This window comes from Poecile atricapillus (assembly GCF_030490865.1).
Source record: "Poecile atricapillus isolate bPoeAtr1 chromosome 35 unlocalized genomic scaffold, bPoeAtr1.hap1 SUPER_35_unloc_1, whole genome shotgun sequence".
NCBI lineage: Eukaryota > Metazoa > Chordata > Aves > Passeriformes > Paridae > Poecile > Poecile atricapillus.
This window is the reverse complement of record NW_026708988.1, coordinates 172,214-187,172: the sequence shown is the minus strand read 5'-3', so window position 1 is coordinate 187,172 and position 14,959 is coordinate 172,214. Positions and strand designations below refer to the sequence as shown.

At 64.6% G+C, this 14,959-nt stretch overlaps 1 protein-coding gene across 1 annotated transcript; it reads left to right on the top strand.

Moving 5' to 3' along the window:
* Nucleotides 1-3,626: 3,626 nt before the first annotated feature.
* Nucleotides 3,627-7,604, top strand: LOC131574035 (growth/differentiation factor 11-like; the record flags this gene model as incomplete). The annotated part of the gene is given in 4 exon segments (XM_058828409.1): nt 3,627-3,842; nt 3,845-3,999; nt 7,146-7,250; nt 7,252-7,604. Coding segments are annotated over 4 exon segments (752 nt in total), but the record flags the coding sequence as incomplete, so codon positions are not given.
* Between the last annotated feature and the right edge of the window lie 7,355 nt (nt 7,605-14,959).

Below are 14,959 nucleotides of genomic sequence, written 5' to 3'. Positions count from 1 at the left end.
TCCCCCGGGGATTTCTCCACCCCCTCCCCCTGCCTCAGTTTCCCCCGGGGATTTCTCCACCCCCTCCCGTGCCTCAGTTTCCCCCCGGGATTTCTCCACCCCCTCCCCTGCCTCAGTTTCCCCCGGGGATTTCTCCACCCCCTCCCCTGCCTCAGTTTCCCCCGGGGATTTCTCCACCCCCCTCCCCTGCCTCAGTTTCCCCGGGGGATTTCTCCACCCCCTCCCGTGCCTCAGTTTCCCCCGGGGATTTCTCCACCTGCTCCCGGCTCGGGACCCCCGGGGGGGCGATGGGGGGTGGGCGAGGGGCCCGGGGGGGGTCGAGCGGAAGGGAGGGAGGTGTGAGGCGCTGCCGCCCCCTCCCCAAATTTCCTTCCCAGGCATTAAACGCGCTCGGGCGGCTTTGAAATTTTATTACCCATAAAATTGACGACACGCTGGGGTTTTCCTCCCCGAGCCTCGGGGGCCCCCCCTCAATTCCCCGCCCCCTTTTGGCAGCTCGGGGGCCCCCCAAAATAAAGCGCAGAGCCCCCTCCCCCCATCCGGGGGGGTCCGGATGCGCCCCGGGGAGGAGGGGAGGGGGCGCGGGGGGGGGGGTCTTCTCCCGTTATTATTTTGATTTTATTTTTTTTTCCGCCCCCTCCCCAATTCCCCGGGGGTAATTGAGGGGTTTTTTATGGTTCCTGAACAGAAGGAGGGGAAAAGGGATTTTTATGGGCCATAAAACTCTCGGCTTCCCCCCCCCCCCACCACCCCCGGCCCCGGCAGAGCCCCCCCGCCCTCGGTGGGGAGGGGGCTTCGCTCCGGGAGGAGCCGGGAGGGTTAATTGGCTCCTAAACCCATCCAGGGGCTACCCGTGACCCCCGCGACCCCCGCGGGGGGTGGGGGAGCTTAATGAGGCCCCGGGGGGGGGGGGGGGGTCCTGGGTGGGCGGGGGCTGGAGGGGGCTCGGGGGGGGCGGATCAAGGTCAGAGGGACGCGAGGATTTGGGGACAGAGGACGCCAGGACTTGGGGACACGAGGGAGAGGAGGGGGCGTTCGGGGGGGGGGGGGGGCTCCAATGCGGGAACAAAGAGCGGGGTTGAGGTGGGGAGGGGTCCGAGGGCCGCCCCCCGCCCGCCGCAGCCCCAGCTGTGCCCGGTGTCCCGGTAACCTTTATCCCCCGTTACCACGGAGACCGGGCGAGCATCCTGGAACCGCGGCCAGAGGGGCACGGACCCCCCCCCTCGGTGTCCCCAAGGACGGACAGAGGGACAGCGCTGTCCCCAAGGGCGGGGGGCTCCCCTCATTGCAGCCCCCTCCTCACCCTGACAGCGGGGGGGGGGGGTTTGAGTGAGTGGGGGGTCCCCGAAGCCCCCAGCCCCATTTGCGAGCGGCGGGGGTGGCTCGGGGAGGGGAGGGGACATCGCCGGTGTCGTGACCCCCGCAGCAAATGGCCCCGAGCTGCAGCTGGGCGCTATTAAACCTGACCGGGCCGCCCGGGGGGAGGGGGCTGCCCTGGGGAGGGGGCGGCAATTCCCGGCTCAATTCGACCCAGATGTGGGGCCGGGACCCTCTGCTTGGGGGGGACCCCTGGAGATGTGGGGGGACCCCTGGAGATGTGGGGGGGGACCCCTGGAGATCCCCTGGAGATGTTGAGGGGACCCCTGGAGATGTTGGGGGACCCCTGGAGATGTTGGAGGACCCCTGGAGATCCCCTGGAGATGTTGGGGGGACCCCTGGAGATCCCCTGGAGATGTTGGGGGGACCCCTGGAGATGTTGGGGGACCCCTGGAGATGTTGAGGGACCCCTGGAGATGTTGAGGGACCCCTGGAGATGTTCGGGGGACCCCGGAGATCCCTGGAGATGTTGGGGGACCCCTGGAGATGCTGGGGGGACCCCTGGAGATGTGGGGGGGACCCCTGGAGATGTTGGGGGACCCCTGGAGATGTTCGGGGGACCCCTGGAGATCCCCTGGAGATGCTGAGGGGACCCCTGAAGATGTTGGGGGCACCCCTGGAGATGTTGGGGGGACCCCTGGAGATGTTGGGGGACCCCTGGAGATGTTGGGGGGACCCTCTGGTTTGGGGGGGACCCCTGGAGATCCCCTGGAGATCCCCTGGAGATGTTGAGGGACCCCTGGAGATGTGGGGAGACCCCTGGAGATGTTGGGGGACCCCTGGAGATGTTGGGGGGACCCCTGGAGATGTTGAGGGACCCCTGGAGATGTTGGGGGGACCCTCTGGTTTGGGGGGGACCCCTGGAGATCCCCTGGAGATCCCCTGGAGATGTTGAGGGACCCCTGGAGGTGTTGGGGGACCCTTGGAGATGTTGGGGGGACCCTCTGGTTTAGGGGTGACCCCTGGAGATGTTGGGGGACCCCTGGAGATGTGGGGGTGTCACCGATGTGGGGCTGGGGGTCTGGATTCTCCCCCCTCCCCAATTGAAGCCCCCTCCCCATGAGCCGCCCGGTGGGATGTGGGACCCCCCCAGCAGGTGCTGCGGGCCCGGAGCCCCCCGCCCCACACAAACCGGGACCCCCCCAGCCGTGGGGGGCTCGCTGTGGGTCCATCCCGAGCCCCCCCCGGGACCGTGGGTCAGGGGGCGAGCGGGGAGCTCCTGGTGGGCGACCCCCGGGGGGGGGGGCTCTGACCCGACCTTCACCTCCCGACGAGGGAGGAGGGGCGGCCCCGACCCCCCCCCGGCTCGGGGGTCCCGCGGTGGGGCCGGGGGGGGCTCGGGGGTCCCGAGGGCTGGGGGGGTCACGGAGAGGAGAGGGGGGGTCTCAGAGTACAGCGAGAGAGTCCCCATGGGGGGCTGGGGGGTCCTGGAGTGAGGCTGGGGGGTCCTGGAGTGAGGCTGGGGGGTCCTGGAGAGGGGTTGGGGGTCACAGAGAAGGGTTGGGGGTCCCAGAGAGGGGCTGGGGGTCCCAGTTTGGGGCTGGGGGGTCCCAGTTTGGGACCGGGGGGGTCCCAGAGAGGTCTGGGGGGGTCCCAGTTTGGGGCTGGGGGTCCTGAGTGAGACTCGGGGGTCCCAGTTTGGGGCTGGGGGGTCCAGTTTGGGACTGGGGTGGTGCAGAAGCCTCCACAACAAGAACATCCCAAAAGAGCGGGGTGACGATGCCAACAACACCCTCTGACCCTTCCTCCTCCTTCTTCTTCCTCCTCCTTCCTCCTCCTTCCTCCTCCTCCTCTTTCCTCCTCCTCCTCCTTCTTCCTCCTTCCTCCTTTTCCTCCTTCCTCCTACTCCTCCTTCCTCCTTCCTCCTCCTCCTTCCTCCTTCCTCCTTCCTCCTCCTCCTTCCTTCCTCTTCCTCCTCCTCATTCTCCTTCCTCCTTCCTCCTCCTCCTTCCTCCTTCTCCTTTCTCCTTGTCCTCCTTCCTCTTCCTCCTTCCTCTTTCCTCCTCCTTCCTCCTCCTCATTCTCCTTCCTCCTCCTTCCTCCTTGTCCTTCCTCCTTGTCCTTCCTCCTTGTCCTTCCTCCTCCTTCCTCCTTCCTCCTCCTTCCTCCTTCTCCTCCCTCCTCCTCTTCGTCCTCCTCCTCCTCCTCCTTCCTTCCTCCTTCCTCCTCCTCCTTCCTCCTCCTTCCTCCTCATTCTCCTTCCTCCTTCTCCTTCCTCCTCCTCCTCCTCCTCCTCCTCCTCCCCACAGCGGACCCAGCCGTTCAGATCGAGGGGAACCCTCACTGCTGCTTCTTCAACTTCAGCCCGAAGCTGATGTTCACCAAGGTGGTGAAGGCTCAGCTCTGGGTGTACCTGCGGCCGGTGCAGCACCCATCCACCGTGTACCTGCAGATCCTGCGCCTCAAACCCGTCACGGACGAGGGCAGCCGCCACATCCGCATCCGCTCGCTCAAAATCGACCTCAATTCCGAGCTGGCCACTGGCAGAGCATCGATTTCAAGCACGTCCTGCAGAATTGGTTCAAGCAGCCCCAGAATAATTGGGGGATTGAGATTAATGCCTTCGATGCCAACGGGAATGATCTGGCGGTCACCTCGCTGGGGCCCGGAGCTGAGGGGCTGGTGGGTGCAGCGGCCGCGGTGGGGCGGGGGCGAGGGGTGGGTCTGGGGATGGGTCTGGGGGCAGTGACAGGTCTGTGGGGCAGTGACAGGTCCGGGGACAGTGACAGTTCTGTGGGACTGGTGGGTGCAGCGGCCACTGTGGGGCGGGGGGCGAGGGGTGGGTCTGGGGGTGGTGACATGTCCGGGGGACAGTGACAGGTCTGGGGGTTGGTGACAGGTCCAGGGGACAGTGACAGGTCTGTGGGACTGGTGGGTGCAGCGGCCGCGGTGGGGAGGGGGGAGTGGGGTGGGTCTGGGGGTGGTGACAGGTCTGAGGGGTGGTGACATGTCCGGGGGACTGGTGGTGACAGTTCTGTGGGCTGGTGGGTGCAGCGGCCGCGGTGGGGCGGGGGGCGAGGGGTGGGTCTGGGGGTGGTGATGAGTCTGGGGGTGGTGATGGGTCTGGGGGCAGTGACAGGTCCGGGGGACTGGTGGTGACAGTTCTGTGGGGCTGATGGTGACAGGTCCGGGGGCTGGTGATGGGTCTGGGGCTGGTGACAGGTCCGGGGGGCTGGTGGTGACAGATCTGGGGGGTGGTGACAGGTCTGGGGGTGGTGACAGGTCTGAGGGTGGTGTTGGGTCTGGGGGCGGTGACAGGTCCACGGGGCAGTGACAGTTCTGGGGGTTGGTGACAGGTCCGGGGACAGTGACAGTTCTGTGGGGCTGGTGGGTGCAGCGGCCGCGGTGGGGCGGGGGGCGAGGGGTGGTGGTGGTAACAGGTCCGGGGCGGTGACAGGTCCAGGTGTGGTGATGGGTCTGGGGGCGGTGACAGGTCCGGGGAGCTGGTGGTGACAGTTCTGGGGGTGGTGACAGGTCCGGGGGTGGTGATGGGTCTGGGGGTGGTGGTGACAGGTCTGTGGGCAGTGACAGGTCTGGGGGTTGGTGACAGGTCCGGGGGACTGGTGGTGACAGTTCTGTGGGGCTGGTGGGTGCAGCGGCCGCGGTGGGGCGGGGGCGAGGGGTGGGTCTGGGGGTGGTGACAGGTCCGGGGGTGGTGATGGGTCTGGGGGTGGTGGTGACAGGTCCGGGGGACAGTGACAGTTCTGGGGGTTGGTGACAGATCTGTGGGGCAGTGACAGTTCTGTGGGACTGGTGGGTGCAGCGGCCGCGGTGGGGAGTGGGGAGTGGGTCTGGGGGTGGTGGTGGGTCTGGGGGCAGTGACAGGTCCGGGGGTGGTGACAGGTCCGGGGGACAGTGACAGTTCTGGGGGTGGTGACAGTTCTGTGGGGCTGGTGACAGATCTGTGGGGCTGGTGACAGATCTGTGGGGCAGTGACAGATCTGTGGGGCAGTGACAGGTCTGGGGGCTGGTGGTGACAGATCTGTGAGGCTGATGACAGATCTGTGGGGCTGATGGTGACAGGTCTGGGGGCAGTGACAGCTCCAAGGGGGTGGTGACAGCTTAAGGACAGTGGCCACAGGTCTGGGGGGCAGTGACAATTCTGTGGGGCTGGTGACAGTTTAGGGACAGTGGTGACAGGTCTGGGGGGCAGTGACAGTTTAGGGAGGGTGGTGGCAGCTTTGGGACAGTGGTGACAGCTCTAGAGGACAGTGACAGCTCCGTGGGGCGGGTGGCAGCGCTCTGGGGCTGGGGACAGGCTGGGTGAGGGGGACAGGGACAGCTCGGTGGGGCTGGGGACACCTGGATGGGGCTGGGGACACCTGGATAGGGCTGGGGACACCTGGATGGGGCTGGGGACACCTGGATAGGGCTGGGGACACCTGGATGGGGCTGGGGACACCTGGATAGGGCTGGGGACACCTGGATGGGGCTGGGGACCTCTCCGTGGGGTTGGGGACACCTCCAGGAGATGCCACCACCCCCTGGCACCTCCTCCCCGCACAGCGGGGCCGGGCTGGTGTCACTGCTGTCCTCACCATTGTCCCCCCCGTGTCCCCTCTCCGTTATCCCCGTGTCCTCATGTCCCTGCCGTGTGTCCCCGCTGTCCCCTCTGTCCCCGCTGTCCCTCTCTGTCCCCTCTGTCCCCTTGTCCCTCTGTTCCCTTGTCCTTCTGTCCCTGCTGTCCCTGTGTCCCCTCTGTCCCATTGTCCCTGTCGTGTCCCCTCTGTCCCTATGTCCCCCTGTCCCCCCATCCCTCTGTCCCTGTCCCCGTCCCTCTGTCCCTGTCCCCCATGTCCCTGCCGTGTCCCCTCTGTCCCCGTGTCCCCCTGTCCCCTCTGTCCCCCCTGTCCCGTGTCCCCATGTCCCTGCCGTGTCCCTGCCATGTCCCCTCTATCCCCTGTGTCCCCATGTCCCCCGTGTCCCCCGTGTCCGCCCCTGTCCCCTCTGTCCCCTCTGTCCCCATGTCCCTGCCGTGTCCCTGCCGTGTCCCCTCTATCCCCCGTGTCCCCCGTGTCCCCCGTGTCCCCCCTGTCCCCATGTCCCTGCCGTGTCCCCCGTGTCCCCGTGTCCCCCGTGTCCCCATGTCCCTGCCGTGTCCCTGCCGTGTCCCCTCTATCCCCCGTGTCCCCCGTGTCCCCCGTGTCCCCCATGTCCCCATGTCCCTGCCGTGTCCCTGCCGTGTCCCCTCTATCCCCCGTGTCCCCCGTGTCCCCCGTGTCCCCCATGTCCCCATGTCCCTGCCGTGTCCCTGCCGTGTCCCCTCTATCCCCCGTGTCCCTGCCGTGTCCCCATGTCCCCATGTCCCCTGTGTCCCCTGTGTCCCCCGTGTCCCTGCCGTGTCCCCTCTATCCCCGCTGTCCCCCTGTCCCCCATGTCCCCCATGTCCCTGCCGTGTCCCCCATGTCCCCATGTCCCCATGTCCCTGCCGTGTCCCCCTGTCCCCTCTGTCCCTCTGTCCCCATGTCCCCCGTGTCCCCCGTGTCCCCATGTCCCCCGTGTCCCCCTGTGTCCCCTCTATCCCCATGTTCCCCCTGTCCCCTGTGTCTCCATGTCCCCGCTGTGTCCCCTCTATCCCCATGTCCCCCCTGTCCCCTGTGTCCCCGCGTCCCCCCTGTCCCCTGTGTCCCCCTGTCCCCTGTGTCCCCATGTCCCCCTGTCCCTGCCGTGTCCCCTCTATCCCCCGTGTCCCCCCTGTCCCCATGTCCCTGCCGTGTCCCCCATGTCCCCATGTCCCCTGTGTCCCCACCGTGTCCCCGTGTCCCCAGCACCCCTTCATGGAGCTGCGTGTCCTGGAGAACAACAAGCGCTCCCGCCGTAACCTGGGCCTGGACTGTGACGAGCACTCCACGGAGTCGCGCTGCTGCCGCTACCCCCCTCACCGTGGACTTCGAGGCTTTCGGCTGGGACTGGATCATCGCCCCCAAACGCTACAAAGCCAATTATTGCTCCGGCCAGTGCGAGTACATGTTCATGCAGAAATACCCTCACACCCACCTGGTGCAGCAGGCGAACCCCCGAGGATCGGCCGGACCCTGCTGCACCCCAACAAAGATGTCCCCCATCAACATGCTCTACTTCAACGACAAGCAGCAGATCATCTACGGCAAGATCCCCGGCATGGTGGTGGATCGCTGCGGTTGTTCTTAGAGACGGATTTTTACCCACCCCACCTCCCCAAAATTATCACACACAGCATCCCGCCACAGCGCGTCACACACAGAGTGAGAGCCCTCCCCGCCGCGCCCCTCGCAAAATCAGACTCTGATTTTTTTCTGATTTATTTTTGCTTTTTTTTTTTCCTAATTTTTGCTATTATTTTGCTAATTTTTTGTTATTTTTTTGCTAATTTTTTGCTATTTTTGGGGTTCTTTTTGCTATTTTTTTGCTAATTTTTTGCTATTTTTTTGCTATTTTTTTGCCTTTCTTTTCCTATTTTTTGCTATTTTTTGCTATTTTTTTGCTATTTTTTTGCTATTTTTTTCTATTTTTGTTGCTAATTTTTTGCTAATTTTTGCTAATTTTTTGCTAATTTTTTGTTATTTTTTGGGTAATTTTCTGCTATTTTTTTGCTATTTTTTGCTATTTTTTTGATAATTTTTTGCTAATTTTTTGCTATTTTTTTCCTATTTTTTTCCTATTTTTTGCTATTTTTTTGCTAATGTTTTGCTAATTTTTTTCCTATTTTTTTCCTATTTTTTTTCCTATTTTTCCGCTTTTTTTTTGGTGTTTTTTTTCTTCTTGATTTTTTTTTTCTTTTTTTTTTTTTCCTGATTTTTCTGTTTTTGTTGTCGGTTCGGGGCGGGGCGGGAAGCGAGAAGTGACAAAGGCCAAGCGTTGAAATCGGTTTGGACGGTGGATGGAGGAGAGAAGAGGAGGAGGAGGAGGAGGCGGAGGAGGAGGAGGAGGAGGAGGAGGAGGAGGAGGAGGAGGAGGAAGATCCCACAGCGCATTGTGCAATAAAAGCGACCGGACCGAGAAGGGAAAAAAAGGGGAGGGGGGCGAGAGGGACCCCCAGGCCGCGGTGGCCACACGAGGACACCTCGGGGACACCTCGGGGACACCTCGGGGACGCGGATCCCGCCGGGCAGAGGAGGATGAGGATGATTCGGAGGATGATGATGATGATGAGGAAGAGCGAGCGCGCCCCCCGCGCTCCTGGAGCAGCGCTGGCGACCCCCGAGGGGGGGTGACCCCAACCCCGCGGCCGCCGCGGGACCCCCGGGGGGGGGCACCGGGGGGGAAACCGCCTCCCTTCTTTAATTTATTTATTTATTAATCACCCTCCCCGGGCTCCCCTCGCAGCCCGGAGACCCCCGGGGACCCCCCCAGGCTCCGGCCGGGCTTTGGATCCAGCCCTGGCACCGGCCCCGGGGCCCCCGGGGGGCGAGGGCGGCTCGGGGGTGACCCGGAGGCGACACCGGAATTGTTGGGAGGCTCCGGCTGGGGCTGAAATTCCGCTTACGCCGCAAAATTCGCCTCCCGCTGCCCTCGGAGAGGTTTTTTTTTTTGTTGTTTTTTTTTTATCCTCTTTTCTTTTCTTTTTTGTTTCTCTTTTTCCCTTGTTTGTGTTTGTTTCACATGAGAACGAACCCCCCGCGCTCCCCGAGGCTCCTGCGGGGCACCGAGCGGGGCGGGCGGGGCTCGGGCCCGGTACCGGAGCGGCCGGAGGGGGCTCCGAGAGGGGGAGAAGCCCCCGAAACCCCCGCGAACCCCGGAGACCCCGAAACCCCCGCGACCCCCGGAGCCCCAGGAGCCCCCAAAGCCCCCAAAATCCCGGCGACCCCCGGAGCCCCCGAAACCCCCGCGGTCCCCGGAGCCCCCAAAGTCCCCGAAAGCCCCGGAGCCCCCAAAACCCCCGGAGCCGCCGCAGCCCCCGCGACCCCCGGAGACCCCGAAACCCCCGGAGCTCCCGCGGTCCCCAAAGCCCCCGAAATCCCGGCGACCCCCGGAGCCCCCGAAACTCCTGGAGACCCCGCGACCCCCGGAGACCCCGAAACCCCCGGAGCTCCCGCAGTCTCCGGAGCCCCAGGAACCCCCAAAGACTCCGCGACCCCCGGAGCCCCCAAAGCTCCCGAAACCCCCGCGACCCCCGGAGCCCCCAAAGCTCCCGAAACCCCCGCGGTCCCCGGAGCCCCATGAACCCCCAAAGACTCCGCGACCCCCGGAGCTCCCGCGGCCCCCGCGACCCCCGGAGCCCCCGGCCCCAGCACTTATCCCCGGGGGGCTGCGGGCGGGGAGCGGCCCCCGCAGCCTCGCAGCACTTAAGGGGGACTCAAGGGACGTTTAGCACTTGTCGCGACAGCTCCGCGACAGCTCCGCGACAGCTCCCGCGGAGCCCCGAAGCGCTTAACGGGGATGAGGCAGCCCCGGGATGAGGGCGCGGAGCCCCCCCGGGCCCCCTCCCCTTCCCCATTCAGCACTTAAGGGGGACCCCCGGTGCCAGGCTGGAGTCACCACCCGGTGTCACCACCCGGTGTCACTGCCCTGTGTCACCAACCGGTGTCATTGCCCGGTGTCACCACCCGGTGTCACCAACCGGTGTCACCAACCGGTGTCACCACCCGGTGTCATTGCCCGGTGTCACTGCCCTGTGTCACCAACCGGTGTCATTGCCCGGAGTCACCAACCGGTGTCACTGCCCGGTGTCACCAACCGGTGTCACCAACCGGTGTCACCAACCGGTGCCAGGCTGGAGTCACCAACCGGTGTCACCACCCGGTGTCACTGCCCGGTGTCACTGCCCTGTGTCACCAACCGGTGTCATTACCCGGTGTCATTGCCCGGTGTCACTGCCCGGTGTCACCAACCGGTGTCACCAACCGGTGTCACCAACCGGTGCCAGGCTGGAGTCACCAACCGGTGTCACCAACCGGTGTCACTGCCCGGTGTCACCAACCGGTGTCACCAACCGGTGTCATTACCCGGTGTCATTGCCCGGTGTCACTGCCCGGTGTCACTGCCCGGTGTCACTGCCCGGTGTCACCAACCGGTGTCACTGCCCGGTGTCACTGCCCGGTGTCACTGCCCGGTGTCACTGCCCGGAGTCACCAACCGGTGTCACCAACCGGTGTCACCACCCGGTGTCACTGCCCGGTGTCACTGCCCGGTGTCACTGCCCGGAGTCACCAACCGGTGTCACCCGGTGCCACCTACCCGGTGTTAGCCGGTGTCACCCGGTGTCACTCTCCGGTGTCACTGCTCGGTTTCACCAACCGGTGTCACTCGGTGTCACCCGGTGTCACTCTCCGGTGTCACTGCTCGGTGTCACTCGGTGTCACCCGGTGTCACTCTCCAGTGTCACTCTCCGGTGTCACCGCCCTGCTGGCACCGGGGGCCCGAGCGAGGGGACGGCGACAGCCGGGGGGGGTTTGGGGGGTCCAGGGAGGGGAGAGGCCACACAAAGGGGTCCCGTGGCCACCGGGGGTCCCCGAGCCGGGGGACGCAAATCGGGGCTCGGGGACCCCCCGGTCCTGCCGGTGCCTTGGGGGGCTCCGAGGCTGGGGGGGGCAGGGGAGGGGACACCCCCGGTGACAGCGCTGTCCCCACCCGGACAGGCCCGGAAGGGACTGGGAAGGGACTGGGAAGGGACTGGGACGGGACTGGGGGGGTCGCGGAGCCCCAAAAGCCGCGGCCCCTCACCCCAAAAACCCCCCCGAGCCCCCGGGGCTGGCACAGGATGGAGGGGACACGGCGGGGAGGGCTCGGCACTGGGACCAGTCAGAGCCGGGAACTGGGACCAGTCAGAGCCGGGAACTGGGACCAGTTCAGGACTGGACACTGGGACCAGTCAGATCCAGGAACTGGGACCAGTTACCTCGGGTCACTGGGACCAGTTTAGGACTGGACACTGGAGTCCACCAGCTCTGAGCACTGGGACCAGTCCGATCCGGGAACTGGGACCAGTCCGATCCGGGCACTGGGACCAGTTCAGGACTGGACACTGGGACCAGTCAGATCCAGGAACTGGGACCAGTTACCTCGGGTCACTGGGACCAGTTTAGGACTGGACACTGGAGTCCACCAGCTCTGAGCACTGGGACCAGTCCGATCCGGGAACTGGGACCAGTTATCTCCGGGCACTGGGACCAGTTCAGGACTGGACACTGGGACCAGTCAGATCTGAGTATTGGGACCAGTCCGATCTGAGCACTGGGACCAGTTCAGGACTGGACACTGGGACCAGTCAGATCTGGGCACTGGGACCAGTTACCTCCGGTCACTGCCCCAGTTCCCCCAGTATGCAGCACCAGTCCCAGTGCCGAGGACTGACTGGTCCCAGTTCCAGTCCCAGTCCCTGACTGGTCCCAGTCCCAGTCCCAGTCCCAGTCCCTGACTGGTCCCAGTCCCAGTCCCTGACTGGTCCCGCGGGCAGGGGGGGGGTGGTGGGTGGGGGGGGGAATGGCGGCCCCCTCCCCCCCCGAGTATATTATTAATTCTAATTATTCTAATTATTATTCTAATTATTTCCCGCTCTCGGTCTGTGCGTGACGTCATAGGTTCCTTTTCCGTTGTTTTTGTCCCTCGTTCTGTCGCTCCGGGGGGACCCGGGGGGGTCCCGGGGGGGGTCCCGGGGGAGGGGGGGGAGGGGCCGAACTCAGCACTTGAACAGCAAAAAATTAAAAAAAAAAAAAAAAAAGAAATAATAAAAAAAATTAAAAAACAAAAAAATATAATTTAACGATGTTAAAACAAAAAAAAAAATAATGCGAGAGTTGCGAGGTTTCAGCTCCACCCCCGGGGGTGGCGATGTCACCTCTGTCACCTTTGTCACCTCCCGGGGGAGGATTTGGGGTGGGGGAAGGGGGGGGAGGGGTTGGGGGGTGCTGGGACAGCCCCGGGGGAAGGGGGGGGATGGGGACAGGGGGACAGGGACATGGGCTGGAGACAGGGACATGGGGACAGGGGGACAGGGACAGGGGGACAGGGACACGGGGACAGGGACATGGGCTGGGGACAGGGGGACAGGGACACGGGGACAGGGACAGGGGGACAGGGACAGGGGGACAGGGACACGGGGACAGCCCGGGGGAAGGGGGGGGATGGGGACAGGGGGACAGGGACACGGGGACAGGGACAGGGGGACAGGGACATGGGCTGGGGACATGGGGACAGGGACAGGGGGACAGGGACACGGGGACAGGGACACGGGGACAGGGACACGGGGACAGCCCTGGGACATGGGGACAGGGACACGGGGACAGGGACAGGGGGACAGGGACACAGGGACAGCCCTGGGACACGGGGACAGGGACATGGGGACAGGGACACAGGGACAGGGACACAGGGACAGGGACATGGGGACAGGGACATGGGGACAGGGCCACTGCCATACGTGGCCTCGTGGTGCAGCTCCCCAGGTGTCGGGGACAGGGCTGGGGACACCAGGGACAGGTTTGGGGACACCCGGGACGGGGCTGGGGACACACGGGATGGGGCTGGGGACAGCCGGGACAGGGTTGAGGACACCCGGGACAGGTTTAGGGACACCTGGGACAGTTTTGGGGACAGCTGGGATGGGATTGGGGACACTCAGGATGGGGCTGGGGACACCCGGGACAGGGCTGGGGACACCAGGGACAGGTTTGGGGACACTCGGGACGGGGCTGGGGACACCCGGGACGGGATTGGGGACACTTGGAACAGGAATGGTGACACTTGGAACAGGAATGGGGACACCCGGGACAGGTTTGGGGACACCCGGGATGGGGTTGGGGACACCCGGGACGGGGCTGGGGACACCCGGGACAGGGTTGGGGACACCCGGGATGGGGTTGGGGACACCCGGGACAGGTTTGGGGACAGCCGGGATGGGGTTGGGGACACCCAGGACAGGGTTGGGGACATTCAGGTCCTGGCCCAAGTCCCCAGCTGCAAAAGGGGATTTTAAAAGGGAATTTTAAATGGGATTTTTAATGGGATTTTTAAAGGGGGAATTTAAGGGGGAGGGAATTTATGGGGGATTTTAAGGGGGGGATTTTAAGGGGGGAGGGAATTTATGGGGGGATTTTAAGGGGGAATTTAAGGGGGGGATTTTAAGGGGGGATTTTAAGGGGGGGATTTTAAGGGGGAATTTAAGGGGGGAATTTATGGGGGGGATTTAAGGGGGGGATTTATGGGGGGATTTTACGAGCGGCCCCAGGAGCCGCGCCCGGAGCCGTTTATGGAGCCTCATTAGGGGCTGCAGCAATCCCGGGAATGTCCCCGGTTAATTAGGGCCGGGGGACACGGGGGGATCACCGGGGAGGGGACACGGGGGGGTCACCGGGGAGGGGACACGGGGGGGTCACCGGGGAGGGGACACGGGGGGGGACAGCGACCCTCCAGTGTCCAAGCGAGGACCGGACACGAGGACCGGACACGAGGATGTGGCTCCAGCTGGGTCTGTGGGTCCTGCCGGGTTGGTGGCCCTGTGGTCACTCCGGCCGTGTCCCCCTGTCCATCCCTGCCCGTGTCCCCCTGTCCATCCCCGGCCGTGTCCCAATGTCCATCCCTGCCCGTGTCCCACTGTCCATCCCTGCCCGTGTCCCCCTGTCCATCCCTGCCCGTGTCCCACTGTCCACTCCGGCCGAAGTGACCCCGGGGACATCCCCGGGCCGGGGGCACCGGGGGGGTTTTGTCTTTTGTTTCTCCGCCCCGAGGATTGAACGAGCGCTCGCTCGCTTTTGTTCCGCTCCCCCGGCCCCGTTCTCGGTCCCGTTCCCGGTCCCTGCTCCGTTCTCCCATTCCCGGCCCCATTCCCGGTCCCGTTCCCGGCCCCGTTCCCTCGCTCCCTGTCCCGTTCCCGGCTCGTTACCCCAATCCTTGTCCCGTTCCCCCATTCCCGCTCCCGTTCCCGGTCCCATTCCCCGCTCCGTTCCCGGTCCCATTCCCGGCTCCGTTCCCCCGTTCCCGTCCCCCGTTCCCTGTCCCGTTCCCCCATTCCCGGTCCCATTCCCCGCTCCGTTCCCGGTCCCATTCCCGGCTCCGTTCCCCCGTTCCCGGTCCCATTCCCGGCTCCATTCTCCCGTTCCCTGTCCCGTTCCCGGCTCCGTTACCCCAATCCCGGTCCCGTTCCCGGCTCCATTACCCCAATCCCGGTCCCGTTCCTGACCCCGTTCCCCGCTCCGTTCCCGGTCCCGTTCCTCGCTCCCGTTCCCTCGCTCCCGGTCCCGTTCCCCGCTCCGTTCCCCCGTTCCCGGCCCCATTCCCGGCCCCGCTCCCCGTGACCTAATTCGGAGCCCGGGGGGGGACGGGGACACACAAATGAGGCCCGGGGACATCCGGCGGCCACCCACGGCGACAGCGGCGCCCCGGAGCGCGCCCCGGGCGCTAATGAGCGCAATTAACGCAATTAACGCAACGAGCGCAACTAGCGTACGCAATTAACGCAACTGGCGCACGCAATTAGCGTAACGAGCGCACGCAATTAGCGCAACTGGCGTACGCAATTAGCGTAACGAACGCACGCAATTAGCGTAACAAGCGCACGCAATTAGCGCAAGGAGCGCACGCAGTTAGCGTAACTGACGCACGCAATTAGTGTAACGAGTACACGCAATTAATGCACGGGCACAATTAACGCAACGAGCGTACGCAATTA